At 32.3% G+C, this 27,509-nt stretch overlaps 1 protein-coding gene across 1 annotated transcript in view; it reads left to right on the top strand.

The window, feature by feature from the left end:
• Positions 1–395: 395 nt before the first annotated feature.
• LOC134704886 (uncharacterized) overlaps positions 396–27,509 on the top strand; it is a 158,710-nt gene continuing 131,596 nt past the window's right edge. Inside the window, exons 1-14 of the mRNA XM_063563671.1 lie at positions 396–695; positions 9,089–9,493; positions 9,743–9,996; positions 12,189–12,384; positions 12,610–12,654; positions 17,656–17,793; positions 18,454–19,415; positions 19,650–20,685; positions 22,071–22,312; positions 22,752–22,935; positions 23,589–23,686; positions 24,994–25,054; positions 26,391–26,575; positions 26,808–27,027. Coding sequence (XP_063419741.1) covers positions 656–695; positions 9,089–9,493; positions 9,743–9,996; positions 12,189–12,384; positions 12,610–12,654; positions 17,656–17,793; positions 18,454–19,415; positions 19,650–20,685; positions 22,071–22,312; positions 22,752–22,935; positions 23,589–23,686; positions 24,994–25,054; positions 26,391–26,575; positions 26,808–27,027 — 4,066 coding nt within the window. The 5' untranslated portion in view covers positions 396–655. The remainder of the gene's footprint in view (positions 696–9,088; positions 9,494–9,742; positions 9,997–12,188; positions 12,385–12,609; positions 12,655–17,655; positions 17,794–18,453; positions 19,416–19,649; positions 20,686–22,070; positions 22,313–22,751; positions 22,936–23,588; positions 23,687–24,993; positions 25,055–26,390; positions 26,576–26,807; positions 27,028–27,509) is intronic.

Here is a 27,509-nt window from a genome sequence, read left to right as displayed (position 1 = left end):
TTGATGCATAGACCACTTCTCATTTCCCCAACTTCTCAAATGCCTTTCATGTGGGATATAATACCTGAAGAAATAATTCTGTTATTTAAAAAAGAAACGAAAAAAGTTCGTTTTAATGTCTCAACAAATTTTCTACTTAATAGTTTTCTTTATTATTACTTTTCGTATTAACTTAAAGTCTCGAACGATTTAAATTGACAAGCTACCCGTTATATGTGTCCTTTAACAAAGAAATTTAAAATTAATCTAAATACGGTATCTTTTAAATAACTAGTGTTTAACCCAAAATTCTAAATCTCTGATTGGTTGTAATATATGTATTTTCATATATATATGCACTGTAAATTTTCTTCAATTTCAGTACAGCAAATGTAGAATAAACATGAAGCGCTTTTTAGCTCTTATTTTTTTACTTTTATTTTGCGTCGATTTCACTAAATCTGCTTCTTGTGTTGCTTCATCAAAGAAGCTTACTGTAAGTTATGGAACATCGTGTGATTTAACAAGTTCTTTGACTGGTTTGGATGAAGTTAAAATTAGTGGTACAGTTTATGTGAAGGGATCGCCTGGATCTACACCCCCTTCACTGGAAGCCACTAATATATATGTGTTATCTACGGGTAGGATATTAGGAGATGGATCCGGGTATGGGCCTATGGATGGGCCAGGAAAAGGGTCTTCTGGAGGGTCAGGTGGTAAGTTTATATACATTCTACAATAAGACTGATATAATTAAAGGCAATTTTGTTTTAGTTATGAACAATTTGAATACTGAAACGGAGCTGTATTTAGACCACCTCTATAAACAGACTTCATTTAGCTCCAGTCTTCTGTCAAAGGAGAAGAGGTACAAATATAAAATTCTGTCAACTATCTTTGTTAAAAGCAGGTATTTTGGGGGTTGATAAAGTTATATCTATACCTAAGAAGTTGAAGCGCCTTTTCACACTTGCAATGCCATGTAAAGGCATGGGAAAATATCCTTTATATAAGCATCACATTTAATGACAATTTTAATTTCTAGAGAATTCATGAACTAGAAACATAATAGGATTTGTAAATTGTTATCTCCCACTGTTTAACCCTTCTAGTACATAAATTACATATTTACCGATTGTTCTGTCTTAAATAAAATCAAACATGTATCCTTTTACAGGAAATGAGTTTACAACAATAAAAAAAAACGTAAAAGTGTGTACATATACTTTTGACCGAAAAATAAATCACTTTGAAACGTTCTTATTATGTGTTCTATGCCTTTAAGCAATTTGTTTTTAAAAAGTCGGAAATGTGTATTGAGAATTTTAATTTAATATTTAAAAACTGTCAAGATTAAAGATTAAAAAAATGCAGACTGAATTGAAAAAATGAAAAGTGCAATTTATATAACTGCGATTTAAAAATTCGCTACCTATGGGGTTACTGCATGAAAATTTGAGTAACTTACATAGATGAAAACTCTTTCTAAGTTGTTTTTGCGCTGCTTCCCAGATGGACGGTTATATTAACTTCTGTCGTTCCTATTCACCATTTCTTTCAAAACAGACGGAAAAAATAAGATAAATAGTAGTGTACTACGCAAGAAATTGCAGAAGACAGAATGGCTGATTTCTTTGGAATTGGTAAAAATAGATATATTTCGAATGCATTTCGAATCAACAGGTTTCCCTCGGTTTTAGTTTTGAAAACCTGATTTGTTTTCTCTCACTCGGTTTTTGACTTCCGAACAGTGGTATACTACTGTTACTTTCATTTAAAATCAGCATTTCATTTTGAGCAGCCTAGATGCATATCATTTTTTGAAAATGTTCAAAATATTGATTTTAAACTATTTACATTCAAATTAACTATATGGACATCTTGGTTGGATGTCATGCTAATCAAGAAACCATCCAAACCCGCTCACGCAATCTTTGAATTATCTTTTACTTGTTTAAATTGTAAATTTACATGTTTTATTCGAAAGTAATTTACACACAGAAGAAAATACACATTTTTTCTATTTACACTGACAAAAGATAATCCTATAGCCACCTGCTGTATACCGGAACAGAAACTCTGTATCTCGAATTCCTTCTTTAAAGTTTAACTTCTGAATTATTTTATTGTAATTGTATACATGACTTTTGCTTTGAAAACATAATAATTATCTAATAAATTTAAATATTTACATGAGCTACAGCGATAATTAGCAGTTCACAATCCCCACTGAATTATAAATAACAGGTCTTGGTTTATCAAGTATGCAATAACAAGCTTGTAGTGTGTCTACGATGCTGATATACAACCTCTATGCAGACATAAATAAGAAATACAAAAGAGTTCTTAAACAAAGGTGAACTTGTTCCTTCGGCCCCTTCTTACGATGTGTGTCTTAAACAGTTTGCTTGTTATGCCCTTTTATGTAGTCGTGTTTCAGATTGCAACGATTGCAATGAAAGTAATCTAGTGGAGTAAACGATAAGTCAAGGATTTCGGTGCCATAAATTGATTAAAACCTTTACCAAATTGTTTCATCGAAAGTAAAGATTGTGTAAGAAAGTTTGGCTGATTTCTTATTAAGAACTGTTACGGTGATTTTGTTTATAGAGCCCGTCAAATTAAGATACGATCCATGTAAACTAATTAATCATAAAAACCATGCCTTAAAACCAGGTTCAACCCACCACTTTTATTCCCCTTTAAAAGTGTCCTGTACCAAGTCATGAAGATGGTCATTGTTATAATATTGTTCGTTTCTCTTTGTGTTGCATTTTAACGTTGAGTCGTTTGTGTTTTCTCTTATTTTTGAGATATTGAGATAAGACGTGGCACGGTACTTGTCTATCCCAAATTCATGTATTTGGTTTTCATGTTACATTTGTTATTCTCGTGGTGTTTTGTCTGATGATTGGTCTGTTTCTGTGTGTGTTGCGTTTCGGTGTTGTGTCGTTGTTCTCCTCTTATATTTAATGCGTTTCGCTCGGTTTTGGTTTGTTACCCCGATTTTGTTTTTTGTCCATGGATTTATGAGTTTTGAACAGCGGTATACTACTGTTGCCTTTATTAATCATAACACTGATTTTGCTGTTGAAAAAAAATAAAACGAGACTAACATATATTTATTGTTTATTTCGTCATTACGCCAAATCCGTTGGGTCTTTACTGATTGAAACTATAGTCCTACAGATCATGATTAATTTTACTCATTAGTTGTAATTTTTTTTTTTAACTAAAGCATCTAGTAATGTCGAGAATTCCCTATTTCTGTGTAATCTATTATCTTCTGGCGTACCAAATTTATATAGTTTACACCACTGCGATTGGCAGACAGCAGTTAGGCGGTGTTTACTGTGTAGTGCATGTCTCAATAACAAAGTGAGCATGCATAATCCCAAGATAATACAAAGTCTGTTTTTTATCTAGTAAACATGCATTCTTCTTCTGAATCAAATATATCTTTGAAAGTGTAAGCATATCTCATTTAAATTACGCATTTCATATCTGAAATAATAAAGAAAAATAATTTAAAGAACAATTACGTCCGAAACGTTGTTTGTATACTATATGGTTAATAAACACATTTGCTAAGACTTGTTCAAGCATGCACTATATAAATGTAAACAACATGTACATTTGAATAGTATTGTCGAAATATGAGCATTTAAAAATTCATAATTGTAATTATTTATTACTGCGTATGTTGATATCATCACGTACGCGTGGACCATCAAGGATTGTCAGACAAAGACTTTTTAGGGATGAAAAAGAAAAATATCTCGGAAATTCTTTCACTCCAAATTGTGTATAAAAGGTTGAATAAGAAATAGTACGAAATAGTTTTTCCCTTATTAATCCCCAAATGGTTTTCATGATCCATTTTAACAAGTAATATCTGAGTTAACGCTAAATGCAGAACTGATGTGTACCATTATCTTAAACGTTGTTGATAAGACAAAACAAGCAAGTTATAAAATTATTTGAATTCAATGCTTCAATCTGTAGTTCCAAAAGCGTTAACTGTGCGCACATTTTTAGCATAAAGCATGAAAATATGTTTCGGTCAAAGCTATCACACCCCAAAACAATCTTTCATCTTTTATATATAACTAAAACAAAAAAATGTCGAAAAACAGCTTATAGAATTCGTTGTTGATATACTCTCTTATATATACACATCTCAGTATCCATTTTTTTTTTAGAAATCATGGCTAAAAAGAAATAACCCAATTTACACTAAAAAAATCATTCCTTATGCCTATTTTAATCCATAAACAACTATGAAATTTACTTGAATTCTAATAAGCAATGTGTCATACTCAACAAGGATTTACATAGTAAAATACCACAAAAAAATCCTCTCCCCCATTTCCATTTCCATTTACCTATCATTAATCCATTGGTATTTCAAAAACGTCAGACAACTGTTATAACCAGATTAAGTTTTGAAGAAACGGCTGTCGACTGAAGTTGACTTTCATACTAAAAATTCAGTTTGAAATAAAAACCCTCCAGAAACGAATGATACCTTTTAGAAAGACCAGGATCTGATGTCAGTATACGCAATTCCAAAGGCATAAAGATATAAAAGTATAGTTAAATATTTGTAAGAGATCTAGAGTCCCTTTTTTAAAGAAACAAATAATACATCAAAAGGATGAGGAATCACCACAAATTTATTAATGATTCTCTCTACTTGTGTATGACTGTTAACGAATTGTATTTCAAGTAAAAGATGTGGTCTAAGATGGTTCTATTTTTTTTTTATAAATTAATTATATTAAAGGTAGACGAAAAGATCTTCTTGGCTAACAAATTAAAAGCCTGGTATATTTCACGAGTTATATATATATGTTAACTGCAATAAATGAAATTATATATTAAACTTAAATACTAGAAAATACGCTAACGCCTAATCAGTAAGTCTATTGCCTAAATGATGTAAGCCATCCTTTCTAAATCCTGAAAAATCCAAAAGTTCACTTATTGCCTGAAATGATATTTGGAAATGGATTGAATAATCAACAGCAGATTTCAGGAAATAAGTTTATAAATTTTACTTTTTTATCGCTAACATATAGATTACATCATTGTAATTTGCAGACAGCAAACAAGGGGTGCTTAATGTAAAGTGTATGTTTCAAAAGTGATTTTGGGGCCAAACGAAAGATGCGGACGAACGTTAAAGGAGCATGTATTCAGTATAGTCCCATGATATATAGAACACTGTATATCTGGTAAACCTGCATTTTTTTCCTGAATCAAATGTATCTTTAAAAATTTCGCATTGATATCTGTAAATAAAGAAAAATTAATTTAAGTACACGTTTGTCCGATATGTTGTTTATGTACCATGGTTAGACACATTTACTATAAGGAATCATTCATGCATACGTTTTCAAATGTTTACCCCTTTTAACATTTTAATACTATTCTTGAAGTATGATACATAAAGTTTAACAACAAGTTTCATTATTGTTTTTATTTATAACTGCATCATATGCTATTATCAAATTGTCAACGTGGTTCATCAAGGATTGCCAAACAGAGAAGTTTCAGGAATGGAACACAAATTTGATAAAACATCAAGAAATAAATAGTTTTGTATCCCATATAAAAGGTTAAATGTGCGCAAGAGTTAATGAGACACTCGTGATCTCATAAATAATATAAAAATCATATATCAACTATGGAAAGAAATTGTCATTCCTTAAATCTATCTTGATCCATAAGCAACTAGGAAATATACTTGAAATTCAATATGCATTGTTTCATACCCAACAAGGATTTACATAGTAAAATACCATCAAAATCCGAATCCCAATTTCCCTTTACATTTACCTATCATTAATCTATTGGTATTTTTAATGAATCAACTGTTATAACTAGATTAAAGTTTTGAAGAACCAGTTGTCGAATGATACCTGGTCTGTAGTCAGTACACAATACCACTTCACAAATAAGTAATGAGAACTTATTACTGCTTTATGGACGATTCATGGCGTGTATAAATGTACTCGACGTGTGTTACTCATTTCATTGGATATTGTTCGAAAACTACATGTAAATATACAACAATTATGTAAATATACAACTTGTTCTTCAAAACAAAACAAAAATCGATGCGAAAATTATTTGGGAGCAGGAATTTCAAATGTTGAGAAATGTACATTGAATATTGATAAAGCAAAATATTATTATAACGTCATTCATTTCTAAAACAAATTGGGTTTATGAGATAAAACAATTCTACTATAAAAAGTATAAAAATCAGAATATTCAGATAAGTTTAATATATGCCTTTTTGTGCTACTTTTTGTTTTACATATTTGTTTCATTTTAAGATCATAACACAATGTTGACTGCTGTTCCCCTATTTTGAATATGTTTACATATTATGTCTGTTAGTTTTGTTCGCGCATCGTTGTCAATATAATGCAATTTGATGGGACTATTCATACAAGTAAGAGGTTTAGCTAGCTCAAAAACGAGGTTCAATTCACCATTATCTACATGAGAAAATGCATCTAACCAAATCAGGAATATGACAGTTGTTATCCATTCGTTTGATGTGTTCGAGCTTTTGATTTTGCCATTGACTTTTCGTTTTGAATTTTCCTCCGAGTTCAGTTCTTTTGTGATTTTTATTTTTTTCACAAAGAAATATCATCAAAATATATAAGGTATTGAGTATTAAACTCTGTTTCCAAGAACAGTTCAGTATGTTTAAATAAAAAATAAAACTGAAACAAAAGCGAATAATAAATTAGCCAGCCTAGCAATAGATGTAAATGAAAGAAATGCAACATGGTAGAGTGTGTATCGAAAAATTCAACAAAGTAACCTTTATTTGCTGTTTATAATCATCTGGTTTTTATTGAAAAAAATTTCAAACTTCAAACTTTAGTAATCAAACTCAGACGCAGTAATTGCGCTACAGGAGCATAATTATATATAGTATATTATAATTACAGAGGACAGAATGAGTATATATAGAAATGATCTTACATGTAAAAAGAGTGTTGTGTTGTGGAATGTAAATAATGCCATCCGTCATCCGTTTAGAAATATAGTTCGTCCAAATAAATACAACCATAGTTAGTGTTTTGATTGAAAACGAATACCGTACACTTAAATAGTCAAAATATCAAAATATAAATATAAATCTTATAGCGCGAATATCAATACAACCATGTTCGTCATTTCAGATATAAAAAAGACAACAACGAAAATACCGTTAGATATTTACATTGGTTATTGTGATTGCTTAACTTACACAGTGTTTACAGTAAAGGGGTTTAAAAAATGTAAGAATTTGGTGGGAAGAAGGGATTCGGAATCTGACTTTTCTCATGGATTGAATAAATAAATATTTTATTTGCAAAAACATAAATAACATGCTATGGCAATAAATCCCATACTGATCCATTACATCTTATAAATTCTCTTCTACCGTATATCATATATATTCAAATATTGAGATAACCTCCTTTAATTCATATATGATGTGAACTGAACATGACCATTTAACAAACGGAATGATAGTTTTGCCCTGCCTATGTCCACATTATCAGATTTTTTAAAATTTAAAACTAAATCCTAATTCAAACACGCATTCAATACTAAAGCTGCATCTTATGTTTTGTTAAGTCGTTCCCAAGAGCGGCAAATCCATTACTGAAAGAAGCGTTATTTATTTCAAAATAACATGTTTTATTCCGTGAACCTACAATTTCCGATGTTATATCGGTACCATGATTTCCTATTTATTTGTCAGTGGATGTAATGCTATTTTACAATTGAATGCCTATCTTGTAGTTTGACCGCTTTTACACCCTACTAAAACTGCAAAAGGGGCATTCTATGTAATTATTGCCTTTTAGAACTATCTTTCGGTGTGTACATCTGTTTTTCCTGTTAATGGATAGATCGGAAACCGACAAACGACATTAAATAGTAGGTTTAAAAACTTAAGATATGGTATGATTTCCAACCGAACAACTTTCTATCTGAGACCAAATGTCGTAGAAGGTTTAAAAGAACTATATGTCACAGCCTTCAACAATTATAGCAAAAACATTATGGCCGCACATTAAGCAATATAGATGGCTCGAAATATCAAATGATAAACGGCCTTACATTATGTTTTCTTAAATATTTGCCTTAAAAAGTTTAAATTCCTAAAATGAATCACCCCTGCATGTTAAGTCATCACGACCTTTTAAGTTAATAAAGGTTTGTGTGTACCCTCTGGTTTTAAAATCCGTTTGTTTTCATTTTATATCTATCCCCTGGTCAGGAATTGTTCGGTGACTTATAGGACAAACGCTAATCGGCCTTATTGGAATACTGAGATTTAACTTCAAGATAATATTTGTCATTCTTCCAAATGAAAAAATAAACAAGACCGAAGTGATTGTTATTGTCGATGTTGTCAATATGACAAAAGATAACAATATGTTCATTTCAATTTTTTGCAATTATCGTAACATTTATTTTTAACTTTTGAAACATTTGGTTTCATATAATTGTTATCAGTCACGCTAGTTATTGTACGAAAAAAAATGCTTATTGTGTCGCGTAATTCGAGAGCATTAAACAAATAAACTATTGACACATTATAAAAAATTATTTTCTTTATCCCGATATGTTTATTTTTCAACAATTTAAAAGGGTGTATTCGTTAGACAGTCTATTTTTTCTAATGATTTCTTTGTTTTGCTTTAACAGTTTTGATTGATAGCCAAAGAGTCCTAAAATTTAATTGATAAAAACAACAACATTCTTTTTCTACATGTTTATGGCTTTATTATCGGGAATCTTATTGTTTCGAATGAATCCGGATCAGTTCGTATAGCCTACTAAAAACGCATCACAGCAAAATAATGGAATATCCCTATAATAAGCTATAATCTTAATGGGATACGATAAAGCCATGGCCATCATGATTCTGAAAGCAACTGCAAGAAATTTGTTTCTCCTTTTCTAAATCTTCCTCTTTCGTTCTACTTTTAATGTTTTTCGGTACTAGTATTTTTATTCTAAATATCTTATCTTTTCCCGGAATTTCTTTGGCTTGTTCATACTTTTAATCCTCATTTATAAACAGGTTCTCATGGTGGACGTGGTGGGATGAACGCTGGTACCTTTCTGAAGTCCAATGAAGCTTTAACATATGGTGGCATCGAGAAACCAAGTGACTTTGGAAGTGGAGGGGGTTGTTCTACCGGTGGTAAAGGAGGCGGTGTAATTACGTTAAAAGCTATAAATGACGTCACGGTCAATGGATTGGTATCTGCTAATGGTAATGCTGACAGTAGTAACTGTGGTGGTGGCAGCGGTGGAAGTATTTACATAGATACTGATTCTTTCAAAGGAAATGGAATGGTTACAGCACGTGGTGGCACCGGAAGTGGAACGGGTGGAGGAGGCGGAGGTGGACGTATTTCTATTGTTCACAGAGTTGCAGCAACCTTTAATGGTGACATATTTGCAGATGGTGGAGACAGTTCGAGTAAGCAAAAATGAAATAAAATTGAATCATTTGGTTCATTGAGAAGATCAGAAAACAAAAACGAATAAGATTTGTAATGATTCTTTGGCAGATCTAAATGAAATTGTTTTTTAATCTCAGAATTTTGTCATTTGGTAAATAATAACATAGTTGTATACACAAGAGGAAACAGTCAAACACAGTCGCTATCCTTAATCTGAAAAAAAGATCTTATAATAAATGCATTTAATAATGTTTTACTGTTTGTAGCTGATGTAAATCAACTGACATTGCAGTCCACAACAGCTTCATCAGCAAGGTATACAGATGCTTCCTACGGTGACATGACAAAACATTCATCTAATTCCTGGCGGGCATATTATTCCAACACTGACCAATGGTTACAAGCTTCATTATCTTCACCCAAATGGATTACTCGAGTCGCCACTAGAGGACATCAATCCTATAATATGTGGGTTAAGACGTATAAAATCCAATATTACAACGATACAAGTTCAGCATGGGTATGAAACAAAGGAATTTTATAATTTAGATAAAGGTTTATTCTTTTAACATTGATGATTGAAATGGGGAGTGTGCCAAAGAGACAACAACCAAACCAAAGAGCAACAAACACCCCAATGTCACCATGATATGATTTCAATACAGCGAGAAAATCCCGCAGCCTGAGTCGTGTTGTGTTGGTCCTTAAACAGTCATGTATATACTAGTTAAGCAAAAATAGACGTCAAATTATACTCCGAAACAATGAAGAACCAACATAAAAAAAACATACAAGACTAACAAAGGCCAGGGGTTCCTGACTTGGGACGGGATAAAAAATGCGGCAGGGTTTAACATGTTTTTTGAGATCTTAACCCTCCAGTCAATCCTATACCTCTGGCCAATGTGGAATAGGCAAGGTATTTAAGGTATTTTTGCTGTTTTTGGTTATTATCTTGAATATTATTATAGATAGAGATAAACTGTAAACAGCAATAATGTTCAGCATAGTAAGATTTACAAATAAGTCAACATGACTGAAAAGGTCAGTTGACCCCTTTAGGAGTTATTGTCCTTTATAGTCAATGTTTAACAATTTTTCGTAAATCTTAGTAATCTTTACAAAAATCTTCTCCTCTGTAACTACTGGGTCAAATTATTCCAAACTTGGCCACAATCATCTTTGGGGTGTCTTGTTTTAAAAATGTGTCCGATGACCCGGCCATCTAACCAAGATGGCCGCCACGGCTAAAAATAGAACATAGGGGTAAAATACAGTTTTTGGCTTATAACTCAAAAACCAAAGCATAAAGGGCAAATATGAAAAGAGGTAAAATTGGTTATCAGGTTAATATCTATCTGCCCTCTATATTTTCAGATGAATCGGACAACCCGCTGTTGGGTTGCTGCCCCTGAATTGGTAATTTTAAGGTAATTTTGCTGTTTTTGGTTATTATCTTGAATATTATTATAGATAGAGATAAACTGTAAACAGCAATAATGTTCAACATAGTAAGATTTACAAATAAGTCAACATGACTGAAAAGGTCAGTTGACCCCTTTAGGAGTTATTGTCCTTTATAGTCAATGTTTAACAATTTTTCGTAAATCTTAGTAATCTTTACAAAAATCTTCTCCTCTGTAACTACTGGGTCAAATTATTCCAAACTTGGCCACAATCATCTTTGGGGTGTCTTGTTTTAAAAATGTGTCCGATGACCCGGCCATCTAACCAAGATGGCCGCCACGGCTAAAAATAGAACATAGGGGTAAAATACAGTTTTTGGCTTATAACTCAAAAACCAAAGCATAAAGAGCAAATATGAAAAGAGGTAAAATTGGTTATCAGGTCAATATCTACCTGCCCATAAATTTTCAGATGAATCAGAATACCCAATGTTGGGTTGCTGCCACTTAATTGGTAATTTTAAGGAAATTTTGCTGTTTTTGGTTATCATAAATATCATTATAGATAGAGATAAACTGTAAACAGCAATAATGTACAGCAAAGTAAAACCTAAAAATAAATCAACATTACCAAAATGGTCAATTGACCCCCTTAGGAGTTATTGTCTTTTATAGTTAATTTTTTTAACAAACTTCATAAAATTTGTAAAGTTTTACTAACACTTTCCACTGAAACTACTGGGCCAAGTTCATTATAGATAGATATAATTGTAAGCAGCAAGAATGTTCAGTAAACTAAGATATACCCGGTACAAACACATCACCATCACCGAAACACAATTCTGTCATGAATCCATCTGCGTCCTTTGTTTATTAATATTCACATAGACCAAGGTGAGCGACACAGGCTCTTTAGAGCCTCTAGTTTTGTAATACGAAAACCGGCCATCGTATTCAATGTTATTACATGTTGATTTCGTTTCGGAAATAAATATCTAAGAATAAACAGATCAGGAGTCAAGCAAAAGATATGGACAAGTTTAAAATATCTCTTTAATATTATTATTGGATTTGTTAATGATAATTTTTACTGATTTACTTTTATCTTGGTTATGTTTGTCTGAAAGTGAGGTTTAGTTAAGTAACAGAGATTTATTACAAATAGTAAACACATTAGATATCTTTTTAAATTGAACGTATCGTCCTGAACATACAAACATGATACATTTGCCACTGAACGCATTCAATATAAACATCAATCAATAATTAAACTTAGTTTAAAGTTTATTCCTACTTTATTTGTAAGAGAGAAAAACGTAACAATACATTCCAGGTTATTCTATCGTATCCATCAGCTGGATTTTCCGGTAATACTGATAACAATGGCATCGTAAACAACGACCTGTTTGCGCCAATATACACATCAAAGATACGGTTTTATCCTCAGACATGGAACACTGGAATTAGTATGTCGGTTAAACTGTATGGATACAACAATTATGGTAAATATGTGTGTTTATCTTTAGCTTGAATTGTTTTCATTATAGAGTTAACAAATATTCAAAATATTAATACGTCAAAGAATATTGTTATTGACTAAAGAAATGTTTAATAATCGAGCAATTTACTCGTTTATGTCAGCTTTTTTCTAACTTTTGAAAAAAAAGTCAAGTTGAGAACGACCTACAACATCAGGAAGCTAGAGCCTAATATATTTTATATTACAGATACTGTTTCTGTTCCTCCAACAACCTGTAGCAGCACAACATCCGGTAAGCTTTGAAAATTATAATTTCATTTATATTCTGTCTTATCTGCATAAGTTAACATGATAGAAGATGTTATGGAAGTTGATTGAAATAGAAATATTGAAAGCAGGCTCGGATGTCTCTGAATAATGAAATAAAAACACTCAACAAAAAAAACCAACCGTTTCAAATAAGTATTGCCCTTCCTCCCGCTTCAATCTATTCGGCTGTGTGTATTTTACAATAATTATGTTTCAGACCATATGAGTATGTGTACCATACGCGTATATAATATAGTCATTTACATACCGTGAGTTATATGGTCATATGGTTCGACCCAGAGACATTCACATGATAGCTTGGTAACACATCAAATATATACTACACCGTTCAAATCGTTACAGCTTACAGTACAAGATCGTACAACAGTCACGTTTTTGAAATATGAAATACAATAAAGACTATGGAAGTGGAAGGGGGAAAGACCCTGTTGTAAACCGGACATTTTTTAAAACTTATTAACCCAAAATGAATCCCAAGGCTAAAGGGAAAATTTGATAATTATTTTTCAATAAGTCGGGGAAAAAATTGATTCGATTCGATCGGTTATTTTGGAGAATATTATAGATCATGACCGTGAGCTATTTTAAAGACTGTCACAATTTCGTTTCGACTAAGCCGCCCTTTATTTCAGGTTATTGCCGTTATTGGACTGTACTATCAATGCACAGTAGTGATATAATAATGTTCCGATAGCATCATATGTTTGTGACTGACTAAGGGGAACTAAGCCTAAAAGCTGAATATTCAAGTCATAAGAAACCTCAAATTAAAAAAAAATCATGCGCTTGTTTTTTTATAACTCAATGGATAGTTTTCATTATAAAACTTGTGTACATATACTTTTTTTCTGAAGAAAATTCTTTGATTTGTTCATATTTAGAAGAAGTTTAATTTATTTCAATTTCCAGGAAGCAATTCTACGACATAATTTCTGTATGCAAAGCGACCTCAGTGTGAACCCATCTCTGAAAAATCCGGTGATCGCGATACGCATCGAGGATCATGGATATCCTTAAAATAAACGGTTATCTGATTGTATATGCTAAACACGTGCTTAGTATCCATGCTTTTTGTTGATTTTTTGACAAGTAGGTGACAATCGTTAAACTTCGGCTTCAAAACACGAACTTTAACTACCTGCCATATTTTTACAACAACACTGACCGATTGAAAAAAATGACTGTTTTACGAAATTTATATCATCATCGGAAAAAATGATAAAATCGTTTCTCTAATTCTATGGAAATTTATCCCTTTCTGAACCCATTGTATAAAAAAATTTAATCAACGTGTGGTTGCTGGTGATCTCAGAAGATCATTGGATGATTTTAAGGGTCATGACCTTTTTAGCTAACTGAATGAATCAAAATATGATAACAGGTGTTAATGAAATTGACAACTTCGTGCAATGTGAAAGGCACTCGAAGGGGATTTTCGGTTAACAAAAAAGAAAATGTCTTTTTAATCATTAGAGAAACAAATTCTTACATAATTACTCGTGAATTATCGGATTTATCCAATCTTGATAGTTAAATTATAAATTTTAAAGTCCTCGCCGAGGCGGCTCGGACTTTAAAATTGATAATTTAACTATCTCGATTGGATAAATCCGATAATCCACTGGTATCAATGTAAGAATCTATATGCACAGAAGACTATTAAGTTTATGATATTTGTATGCATTGGTTCAAGAATTGGATTAACATTGTTTTTCACCGGTCACTCGTTTTCAGTATGAGTTTAATTTTATATACATTTGAACGTATGATGTCTATACCAAATAAAATACTAATTCCTATAATACAATACAAAAGTGTATATATTACAACATGTACGGTAGTAAACTTGTTCTCTTTCAAAAAAGTAATATTATGAACATTTACGGTACATAATTGCCAAATTATCAAGGTCAAGTTTTATCAGTTTTACATCAATTAAAATTCAAAATTTCTAACTTTAAACATGAAAGATAATTTATTGGTTGACTCTGGTATTCCTTATTTTCATCATAATCAAGGATTTGTATAGTTTATATAGTCTAACTATACAAATCCTTGTCATAATCAAAGATTTTCACCAATCACGTTTCGTGCAAATTCCCTGAAGGGGTTCATTAAAATAAAGGGAAAGTAACTTATCTCAAAATAGAATATCACTAATTATAAAAAAATACAACAATAGGCAACAATGTTTTTTTGTTCTCAAATTTGGCCGCTACAGAACGGTTTAAATGGCCACTGTCATGCGTTGTGAATATTATATTAAATTGGTAATAAGTCATACCTGAGGAGGGGGATAACTCTAAAAGATTGGCGCAGTTTTCAAAGCAAAATTTAATTTGTATTCAGTATTCTAGTTCTATCATTGACTAGTCTATTGCTATAATGTATAATGCAGTCCCAATTGGATATCCAAAACAATTTAATTCCAAAACCACTATATTTGGGAATCTTTTTTTTTTTCATGAAAAGAGGGGGATATTTTTGTTGTAGATATAATTAATAAATTATATAATATAGATATCTATGATCACTATGTCCTGTCCAAGCAAAAGTGTAAAGTAGGTATTTTGAATATGGTCTAGCTGTTTCTTATATATGACTTATATGTATATGGTCACTTGGTCTTCTCTCGACCGGCAGTAAAACGCTTGACGAAATGGGGCGTCCGTTTGGCTGTGCGTGATGTATCAAGTTCGCAGTCTTGTCCGGTCAGAAGGTAGACGTTAAATCCGATGCCTCGTTGGCTCTTTGCACATTAAGAACCCTTGCAACAACTCTTGAGGGGTCCGTAGGTGGCCTGTTGCAAGGCAAAATTTCTATCCCTATCCAATAAACCCTTTTTTTCCGGTGGCAGTCCAAATTTTCCCGACCATCATCCCAGATGGCCTCTATTGTAACAACCTACCTATTGTATTTATTGTGAACTTGTTCTTGTCCTGAATATGCATGAAGTATTTGCCACTGGACATTAAGCAACCAACAATCAATCAATATATATGACTTAAATTGGTGTATGGGTAGAGTGGGGCGCTCATATTTGCCTTTGACACATTTTCGCCATTTTGTGATTTTGAGGTGTAAAATTGTCAAAGGATGGTTGAAATGGAAGAAATATGCCGTTAAATTATATTTTTATAACAAATATGATTATTTTTGAAAATGAGACTAAATTTCCGCACTTACGACAAAGGACCGAAAAATGGACAACGATTTTCAGCCAATTTTTTGAATGACAAAAACGATTTCAAAGAAGAACTCCTTAGTAATTCTTTGACTGATTGCCCTAAATTTCAGTTTTTTTACACCTTTCAAATGTCTGCTATTCGTCTATAATGAAATTTATTTAATAAATATTGTTTAAAGATGCAGTTATTTGGTTTTAAAAAGACATGTAAATACGGCGAATATGTGTCCCTCGTTGACCAAAAAATAGGAAATTTCAAACACCCTTTAATCCAACTTTTCAGATGATTTTACTCAAAACAAACACGTTTTCAAGCTAGGAATATTTTGCATTTGAAGTTATTTTCATATAGAAATATCAGTATACTTCAAAAACATAAAGACCTAAATATAAACTGAAGAAAACATGGAAAGATATGGCGAAAATGAGCACCCCACTCTATATGTCGATCTGACCTTGACCTTGACCTCAACTTCATGGATCATTGATTAATGATTAATTTTAGTCACAGGCAGGTAAAAAATACTAAAGATAGATGAGGTGGGATAGGACCTTTATCAGGACTCCTGGATCAGCTGTTTTAAAGCTCGGGATTTTGGGATTTACCATTTTGGGATCCAGAAAATTTATTTCGAATTTTGGGATGCCGGGATTAAATTTATTTTCGGGACGTCAGGATTTCATGTTTTTAAACCAGTGATTTTGGGATCTGGGGCCCCTCCTATCCCCCTTAGATTTTTCTGAGAGAATGCCTGTGGTTTTGGTGATTAGCTCTTATAATATTCAGTCAGGGTTAACATGGTTAATAAATATTCTGACCTTGACCTTGCAGAAAACATACAAAAATTGCACAGGCTTCAAAACTTCATAGACTTATTATATGGCATTTTAAAAATATACTATGTTTTTTATTCATTTGATTTAAAATTTAAGAGGCTAAGGCAGTGGTGGATCCAGAAGTTTTGATAAGGGGGGGGGGGGGGTTCAAACACTCATCCTATGAGGGGGGTCTGCTCTAGTCATGCTTCAGTGCTTCCCTATATAATCAACAAATTTTTTCTCACATAATGCAGAGGGGGAGGCCTGCCCTACTGGGCTCCCATAAATCCCTCTCTGTAAAGGGATCATGTTTTTACATATATTATCATTAATTGACTGTAATCAGAATTTTGTGTGATGTAGTGTTTACTTTTGCTAAAATTGGAACAGCATAGGTTTAATTTTGCTCAAATAAAGATGTCTTCCGATCTTATAATTGTATACAATTAATAAAATGTCACATTTGTTGAAACCACAGTTATCATTGAAATCTGAGAAAGAATTCTTATTTTTGGGGGAATTTAGAATGACATTGCATTGGCTGATCCTACCACAAGAAAGATGTTCCAAATATCCATGATGTGTTAAATATTTCAGCCTTAGTGTGATGAATTGCATTGTATAACAATGTTGAAAATATGAAAATTATATTGTATCAAGTCTCATTAAAAAACAACATACATGACATACAAGATAAGAGAACTCCATAATATTTCAATATACATTTCAACCTTTTTTGACTGCAACAAACTATGTTGCTCCTTAGTCTGCTTAAAATATGCTGGAACTGGTAAACATATGTTAACTTTATAGCTTTTAATGCTGTATGGATTTTGCTCATTATTAAAGAATATACAATAACCTACAGTTGTGAATTCAACATCATTTGGTCTCTGATGCAGAGTTGTTTCATTGGCAATCATACCACATCCATTTATTTTTATATTTACATTTTAGCTGGATCTGGTGGCCCTGGAACCATATTTTTGGCCCAGATTGGTGCTGGTGTAGGGACTGTAGTTATTGATGCCAGAGGAAAAGACCCTAAAGTGAAGAAGATTAACAACTGTGATCAATTTGATGCTGCATCTTCAGGTTTGTAATATTATAAATACTTGCTGTCATTGATTATGAAACTTAAAGGAAATTACTTAATTAATTAAGAAGATACTGTCTTATGTTAAGTTTTGGAGAAGTAAAGTAAGAATAAAAAAATTGTGGGTGAGGACCTTCAGGCCTTTTCTTTCATGTAATTGGATGATCCACACTGTAAAATTTATATGACTTTCCTCATTTGAAATGAAATACTGTAAACCAACTTATTTTTACTGGATACTTTATTTCCAGTTTAGCCTTTTGAAGACCAGTTTGTAGCTATTTAATTTTGGGATATAGAAATTTATTTGATATTCTACCAGCAAAAATTGCAAAATTAAATCTCACACAAAACTAATTTGGTTTACAATATTTGATAAAAATATGCTTGCTTTATACATAAATTGTAGATTCAACCAAGTTGAAAATAGTCTGGACAAGAAAAAAATGTATCGACAAGGACTAAAATTTTCATGTATTTTGGTATCCTGGTTGAATTCCTAATGAGATTTCATTTTATAAGTGGATGATTTGAAGCTTTTTTTTATTTCACTCTTTTAATGTTTCTACCAGCATATTTTCTTTAGTTTTGCTTTATTATAGGAACCAGTAGCTTGTTTTTAAACACTACATAAATCATTTTCATTGATTTTTTTACAGGAGCCGTTGCTTGGATTAAAGATGATTCTTTCAGTCTTGATGAGATTGTTCTCACATTTGGAGCACACTTGGTCCTGTCTAATTATACCTCAGTCTCACAGATATTGTCAGATGGTCAAAATAATTCAGTTGTCCATGTCCTTCCAAAAGCTACCCTTAAACTTGGCAACACTCTCACAGTTCCATGTTTCATATATTCTGATGGTCTCCTGGTACCTGCCTCAGGAACTACTATTTATATTGAAGAATGGTTATACATCATGGGAAACATTACATTTAATAATGATGAAAGTATCATTGTCAATGGAAACCTTACCATGGAGATCCAAAACTTTACAACAGTTGACCTGAAAATAGAAACAACTGGTATAATGACAATCATCCCATTAACAGGTGGTAGTATTTTCCCCTTAGACACAGAGAAGTTCAGTGTTTATGGTACCTTCACATGTGATATCATCAACATTACCAGTATACAAGAATTTACTGTTGGAGCAAATGGTGTGGTAGATATGGTACCAGTCACAACAGATATGCATTTGGGTAAAAAAATTCATATAGCAGGATCTGTCAATCTTCACCATGAGTTATCTATTTTACACCCATGTGAGTCGTTTAAGATAACTGGTTCTAAATCCAGACTAGTATGGGATAAAGAGGCAAATATAACTCTTGAATGTTTATTTGTATATATTAATGGATTTTTCAAGCCAGGGACCATTAATTTTGGGTCAGGAGTAGAAACTCTTAAGATTGGTTACTATGGAGATTTTGAATTTAAAGCAGATGGTCCTGTATTGACAAATTCATTCTGGGCAGATGGTACAACTAAGATAAACAATGCTGCAGAATTTAAGTCTTTGAACAGATCTGATTTGAGAATAGAAGTATTTGTAGTAGATGAAAGTGGATACCTCTACCTGAACCATGATTCATCGCCAAAAATTGTCAGTGGTGCTCAGGTTTGTAAATACATGTATAGTAAAAACATAGATCAAAATATTTATTTCTTCATCGTGTAAACGTAAAGCAGCAAGAATTAATTTCCTTAATATTTGATGAATAAAAATCTGAAGATACTATTTAAAAGAAAATCAATTTAATAGATTTATATCAGATGTACATATGACTTCTTCTAATCTTTTAGTCTATTTAAAGTTGAACATCAAACATTCTTTTCTGAATTTTTTTACCAGGTTGCTACAACTTACAACAACATCCGAGCCAGATACTTAGTTGTTAATGGATTCTTGAATGCTACGCTACTGAGTACCGATCCTGGAGTAGACAAAGTCACAGTGGGTAAAGAAGGAACTTTTCTGTTCACTCCTTATGATGAATTTTTAGTACATGAAATTGAGGTCAATGGATTGATGAAGTCTCATACACCAGTTATTTTCAGAGGTCAAAGACTTGCCAAGGTTGAGACCTTGACAATCGGTGTAAGTGGAACATTGGTACTTGAAAACAATGCCCAGGAAACCAAATCATGGAGTGGAGTATCTGAGATGCCATTCCACAATGTATATGTTAATGGTCATCTTAAAGCTGGTCAAATATTAAACAGATACATTAATGAAACTGACGAGGGATGGAACTACATGTATATTCATAATAGTTCTTCCATCTTTGAGTTTGAAACAGAATACCCCTTCTTGATTGAGACTGCAGATATCAATGGAACCTTTATATCATATAAACCAGTTGCCATTACAGCACCTTCATCATCAAGCAAACGATTAACTATTTCTATTGGTTTTGGAGGTCACATGACTTTGGATTCTGATTCCTCACATCCTATTGGTCCATTTGCAACAAACTCATCTATCTATGCAGAAAATTTAGTGATGGACACAGGAAGTTTGTTGGAGGCTGGGGATACACACTTTGACATAGATACAGTAGAAATAAGTGGTTCTATCAATGCTCAGCCCAAATCAAAAGTGGAAATACGATCATTTGGTATAACAAATACTGGAAAGGTCAATATCACATTACCTATTATTTTAGAAAGTCTTACGGTCAATGTAGCTGGATTGCTGGATATTGATTTCAGAAGAATGCCAGATAATACAAATTCAGGAAATACAGCTTCTGACATACTCGTTACAGACAACATTGTAATCAGTGGTACTTTACAAGCAGGATCACTTTATATTGAAACAAACCAAATGACTGTGTCAGGGACTTTAGATGTATCTGGAGGTGGTTATCTAAATAGTAAGGGAACTGGTGAGTTAAATAGGAAGGGATACAGGGGAGTATATTTCATCTTAAACAAGATTTTAGGTTTAGACAGAATTTTTTTGTCTCTGAAGCATAATAAGATATTATGTTGCTTATTTTAACTTAATACTGAAAAAATGATGAATTGACAGAAAACTATAATTAATTCAGAAACCTATTTTAAAATCAACATTGCCTGTTAATCTTATAATTTTAGTATAAATTAAAAGGTTTTTAACATATTAATCATATCCTGTGTTGTTTAAATCAGATCACTCAAACTGTCAACCAACTTATTTTTCAGATATTTTAATTTTCTTTTTAACACTTTCTTGATGACTTCACAACCAATTATGTTCCTTATTTTAAAATTTTCTTGATGTATTCATAAAAAGTTTTCAAATTAAGTTTGTTACCAGTATTTTATTACAGTTTACTATTTGTCATTGTTATGTTTTCTTGTGAAAGCACATGCCTGAGTCTATGTTTGAATCATTATGTTATATTTTTCTATTCTATTCTATTCTATATCATGTATTGCAAAATCTTAAGATAAAGATCTTGAGGAGCAAAGTTGGATTTCCAAAAAAATGTGTTTTTATTGCTGACAACCCTAAAAATATTAAAGGAGCAACATTACTTTGATAAGATATTTGATACATACTCTTAGTTTAGGTTTAGTTTAATGACTCATTATATAGGGTTATTGCATGAATATTGGGGAATATTGTCGCGAATAAAATTTATTATTCAATATTTGTATTATTTTAGTAGGTTTCTCTATATGAAGTGGACTTTGAATAAAAAAGCATATTCACCTGAGAAAGTGATATTCACCGCGCTTAACGTCACGCGCTTTTACGTGCAATGTTATGGTAAAATGTTTCGTGTAAAATAAGTTTTGGTATATGTTTGTCATTAAATACATTTTATTTTCTCGGAATATGGAATAAAACAATTACTGTCTTTTGTTTCAGTAATTATGGGGTTTAATTGACTTTTGAAAAACAGATATTCACTTCAGCCGTCGGCCTCAGTGAATATCAGTTTTTCAAAAGTCAATAAAACCGCATATTTACCTCATCAAAAGACAGTAATTGTATAATATTGCACGAGCTTGCCAGTGCAATATATGTTGTATGAGGGACAATATTCCTGAATATTCATGCAATAACCCTTTTTACTGTGAAGATATATAATATTGAAAGTAAAAATTGGTTTAACCTAATATTTTGTCATTGATGACGTCATGAATTTTGAAGATTTATTGCACTAGTGCAATATTCGAATTTATTGCACGCTAACTTTTGGTTACTTTCTGTGGGAAATATTATGTTGCTATGCAAAAACATGAAATACTTACTAATATACATTTATATTATACATGTAAGGAGGTGGATTAGGTTCTTCATCTGGAGCAAGTGGAGGCAGTTATGGAGGCAGAGGAGGTAGAGGAAGTGTAGCTAATGCTGCTATGCCCCATGGTAGTATCTACACAGAAGGAACCTGGGGCAGTGGTGGAGGTAGTGCTGGCAGTACCCTAGGTGGGCGTGGGGGTGGGCGGCTCCATTTAAATATTAACACACAGTTAACATTGGAGGGAACAATGAGAGCCAATGGAGATGATGCTACGGTAGGTGTAATTTCAAAGGTTCAATTTAAAAGTAATGCATTGCAGAATAACAAGAAAATATTGTACTCTGTCCAATGTACATCTTTATTTTTTAGGCAACCTTAAGAGATATTTGTTTGGGAAATTCAGTGATATTTTAATCAACACAAATAAGTCATCTGTTTGATCAATAGTACTTTAAATGTTATATAATTTAGGGTATAAACAGCTCATGTAACAAAGATATTAAAGTGTTTTAAAAAGGTGATTATTTTGGAAATATTTAAGAGTAACCTCTCACGTATTCAAATTAAAGATTGGAAAAAAAAGTGAAAAAAATCTCAGAGTAAAAGGAAACCGGGTGGTTCATATAAATAATTGAAAAAAAAGTTGTGTATTTAAACATGACAGTATTGTAAATCTCTTTATACAGAATTAATTTTGATCTTTATAATTACAGGTCACGAATGCTGGAGGTGGTTCTGGTGGCTCGCTATATGTCCAGTGTCCTACCCTATCCATGTCCGGTTATATATACTGTAATGGTGGCAGTGGCTTAGCAAATGGTGGTGGTGGATCAGGTGGCCGTATTAATTTCTTCTTTAGTCAGGGAACATATGAAAGTGGACATGTCACTTCTAAAGGTAAGTTATCCTGCCACGGAATTGTATATAGTGGATAAATGAGGTTAGTAGTGGATAAATTATTTTTTTGTACTATGATATATATTTAGGATGCTGTAGCAGTGTAGTGGATTTTCTATGTACACTTCCTGTTAGAATTAACATCTTACAGGGTTTCCTTCAATTTGTCAGTGATGAAATGTGGATTTGAAGTATCGCTATAGTTTTTTCTTAAAATGACAAAATGTGTGCATGTGTTGAGTTTTGTAAGAATGTGATGATGACTGTAAACTGCTTGTCTTAACCCGTTAGATTGTATGTATGTAGCACCAGAAATTACAGGAAACATGGTAGAATTGAAAATTATGTAGAAAAGTATCTTTCCATCAAATAAACATGTGCGTTTAACCAAAAGCTTAATGAGAAAAAGTATGTTTAAGTATGTTGGATAGGCATTAGATATATTGATGTTTTCATTGTAAATACTGTTGTATATTTGGTGCAATTATTATGTTTTAAAAAAAGTCTAACATGTTATAGAGTTGTGGCAATATTCCACAAGTTTATTTTTGTTCTTTCGCAGTTATTTGAACAATGCACTCTGACTGTTTAGACATAATAATGACCTCATCTGTGGTAAAACCATTTAATTAAAAAGTTGTGTTTTTAAACAGGTGGTTCCGGATATGAACCTGGAGGGCCAGGAATTATGTATTTCCAGACAAAGACGAGCAGAAATCTACGTGTAGACAACAAATGTCAAAAGCCTATGGTAATTTTTAAAGATACAGTTTTTACTTTACATTTGTGCATTCTTAACTTACATTTTTTAAGAACTGAAACATATAATGTGATATTTACAATAGAAAAGTTGATTTTTATGCCCCACCTTCAATAGTAGAGGGGCATTATGTTTTTGGGTCTGTGCGTCCGTTCGTCTGTCCGTCCATTGGTTCGTCTGTTTGCTCGTCCGTCTGTCCCTCTTCAGGTTAAAGTTTTTGGTCGTAGTTTTTGATTAAGCTGACGACCAATCAACTTGAAACTTAGTTCACATGTTCCCTATGATATGATGTTTCTAATTTTAATGCCTAATTATATTTTTTACTCATTTTCATGGTCCTTTGAACATGTAAAATGATAGTGCAAGTGGGGCATCCGTGTAAATTGAACACATTCTTGTTATATTATAAAATGTAAGATAAACAATGTTTTAGTACAATGACTTAGTAAGAACCAGACATCAACTGTGTGTCAACTGAACAGCACAGTCAACTGAATAGCACAAAAATGGACTATCAATACTGCATTTATATTTTTTTACTTGACAAAAATAAAATGCTAACACACCAAACAGTTGGAGCATTCATTAATAATATGATAATCAGAAGAACCAAGCAACTGAATTTCATAGTTGGTTTCTTATGCTTTGCTTTTCATTGTCTCAGGTTAAGGGAGGATTGAGTTCTCATAATCATTTGCCTGCCCTCAGAAGCCTGTTATTGAGTGGTGATTGTTGGTCCATGTTGGTCAAATTTATTTTTCATGAATTGTATCCTATGAATAAGCTGTTTGTTTTCTCGTTTGAATTTTTCACATTTTTTATGTTTTTCCTCCTTTGGTGTCCTATATTGCTTCGTTCTTCTTCATTTAAACTCTGGTGGAGAGTTGTCTCATTAGCAATCATACCACATCTCCACAACAATCATGTTATTTTTATGCCTCACCTACAATAGTAGAGGGGCATTATGTTTTCTGGTCTGTGTGTCTGTGCGTCCCTACGTCCGTCCGTCTGTCCTGCTTCAGGTTAAAGTTTTTAGTCAAGGTAGTTTTTGATGAAGTTGAAGTCCAACCAACTTCAAACTTAGTACACATGTTCCCTATGATATGATCTTTCTAATTTTAATGCCAAATTTGAGTTTTTACCCTAATGTCACGGTCTACTGAACATAGAAAATAATATTGCGAGTGGGGCATTCGTGTACTGGGGACACATTCTTGTGTATATTGTTAAAATGTAATTTGATTTGTTTACACCTAGTGGATGGTAAATCAAACTTACACTATTTGAATGTTTTGCAGGTGACTGAACCTTCCGGAACTACAGCGGATATAAGTCATTTCAACACTTACAAATCAACTGGTAAGTTAGATGTAATATTTTTGCTTGTTTAATCTACAACATTTTTTAAGGTGGTATGGGAGTCTAAAATAAAAATGATAGAATTTGTTCATACTTTGTGAAAATGTAGTATCTATTGATACATGTTCAAAAGTATAATAAAAATGATAGGTCACCGCGCATTTTCTTAAGCTACAGGTTGTGACAAAATGACAAATTTTGTATGGATTATACCGGAAAAAACACCATTTTGTGAATAGAAACTAAACAAAATGATAGAATTGTAAAATAAATTAGGAAAAGATTGCTTTCAGACAATGCTTTGAGAATATCAAAAGAAAAAATAGGGTCACCGTACGTTTTTTTCGGCTAAAAGACAAAATAGGAAAATTTCATGTAGAGTCATTCAGAAAATGCACTGTTTTAAAGTTACCTCCCCTTAAATTGCCAATTTGAAAATATTAAAAAAAATATAAAAAAAAATCTACACTTGTAAAAATATTAATATTCCTAAGTTATATTCTTATAAATTGGTTCTTTTAAATGAAAATTCACATTACATATCTGCATTCCTGCATCAAATTTTACTAACTTGATAGAAAATATGGACCTTAGATTCTCTGTTTTTTACAATCCAAGATGGCGAAAGACACCCATACCACCTTAATACTTGCCAGTCTCAATCTTCAAATGAAAAAAAAGATGTGGTATGAGTTCCAATGAGACAACTATCGATCCAATGCCTAAAGAGTAAACAGTTATAAGTCAAAGTACAGCCTTGGCTCACACTAAACAGCAAGCTAAAAAAAAGGGCAAAAATAGGGCCCCAAAATTACTTGTCTAAAAATTCACCAGGAAAATCAATAGTCAAATCTATATAAAAAATCAAGAAACACACCTACAAACCACAACCACTGAACATTAAGCCTCAAGATGCCAGCTTGAATGAAGATGCCACTGTAAAACTTGAAGACCATAATAAAGAATTTCCTTGCAGTAATCTACAATGTTGTTTTCTCTGTGTAGCATTATTAAATCTAGATGATAAATGTATAATCTTAGATATTTTATTAGACCTGTGTTAAAAATTTTGTATTTGGAAAATTAGTTCTGACCCAATACTTTTACATGTTCTGTGCATTGTTATGATATTTTTTATTGTAATTTTGTAGTGAAGGCAAGTAGGTTCAGATAACTCATAGATGTAGACAATCGGAAAATTTATGAAATGGTTTTACTATGTATGCACCACATACAAATTAATTAATTATAAAAAAATCTTTCTGGTCAAAGTTTGCTTGGAGACTCAAAATTCTTTGACTTATCTTATTCTAACAAATGTTTTAATGATTTACAGGAGCCGTAGCTTTTCTTTTACCTACCAGTGATGGCTTTGTCTATGATTTTACCATGGTGGAAATCTATGGTGGAGCCCACTTAACAGTGAATGGAACCAATATACGCTTAAAATCTGTCAAAGTTGTTGGTGATGATACAGGTCATTTACATATTCCCCCACATCATACACTGGAATTAATTGAGGTTAGAGGAAATACATTTTTAGAGGAGGGGGTAAAAACCATAGATTTAAGATGCAATGAATTTACCATGTTAGATCTTGGTGTAAGGTATCACTCATTAGTTATTATTGATGAACTATTTAAGGATTAGGAAAAATGTTTACTTCTTATAAAGATATCTGCCTTGATTTTAGTTGCTAACTTATTTGTTTGAAGCTGGAAAATTCATTTTTCATAAACCTGATTTTTTTCAGACCACAAAATATCGTAGAGCAAATGTGACCTACCATCCATTTATATACAAAGAGTCAACATGGATCCTTCCTGAAGCTACAGTGGAATTCAGAGAATCTTTGGACGAACAAGGCAAAGGCATGAGTTCATCTGCCTGTACATCTAGTTACTTAAATAGTAACACTGTTAAAATCTGGGGTACAGTTGTTGGAGATTTAGCTCATCTTCTTGTGGCCACAGGTAAATTATGCTGATCTTCATTTATATAATGATTAAAATATGCTAGATTATGGAGAAAAGTGAGAAAGTTTAATGGTTTAATTTGTTTTCATTAACTAATTGCAGCATAAGTGCAAGTAAAAATATTTTTCATGAAACATACTGAACGCATATACATTATTCTTAAGTTGAATTATACCCTTAATTTGTATCATTAACTCTTGTTGATAAGGAATTAGATTTTGCATCTTTCTGAAATTATATTATCTTAAACACCACTTTTTTTAGCTCACTTGGCCTGAAGGGCCAATTGAGCTTTTCTCATCACTTGGCGGTCGTTGTCGCCGTCATCGTCCGTCGTCGTTAACTTTTACAAAAATCTTCTCCTCTGAAATTATTGGGCCAAAGTGAACCAAACTTGACCACAATCACCATTGGGGTATCTAGTTTAAAAAAATGTGTGGCGTGACCCGGGCCAACCAACCAAGATGGTCGCCATGGCT

Source organism: Mytilus trossulus, chromosome 1 (assembly GCF_036588685.1).
Source record: "Mytilus trossulus isolate FHL-02 chromosome 1, PNRI_Mtr1.1.1.hap1, whole genome shotgun sequence".
NCBI lineage: Eukaryota > Metazoa > Mollusca > Bivalvia > Mytilida > Mytilidae > Mytilus > Mytilus trossulus.
Note: the sequence above shows the minus strand (reverse complement) of the source record. Positions and strands in the feature narration are given on the sequence as shown.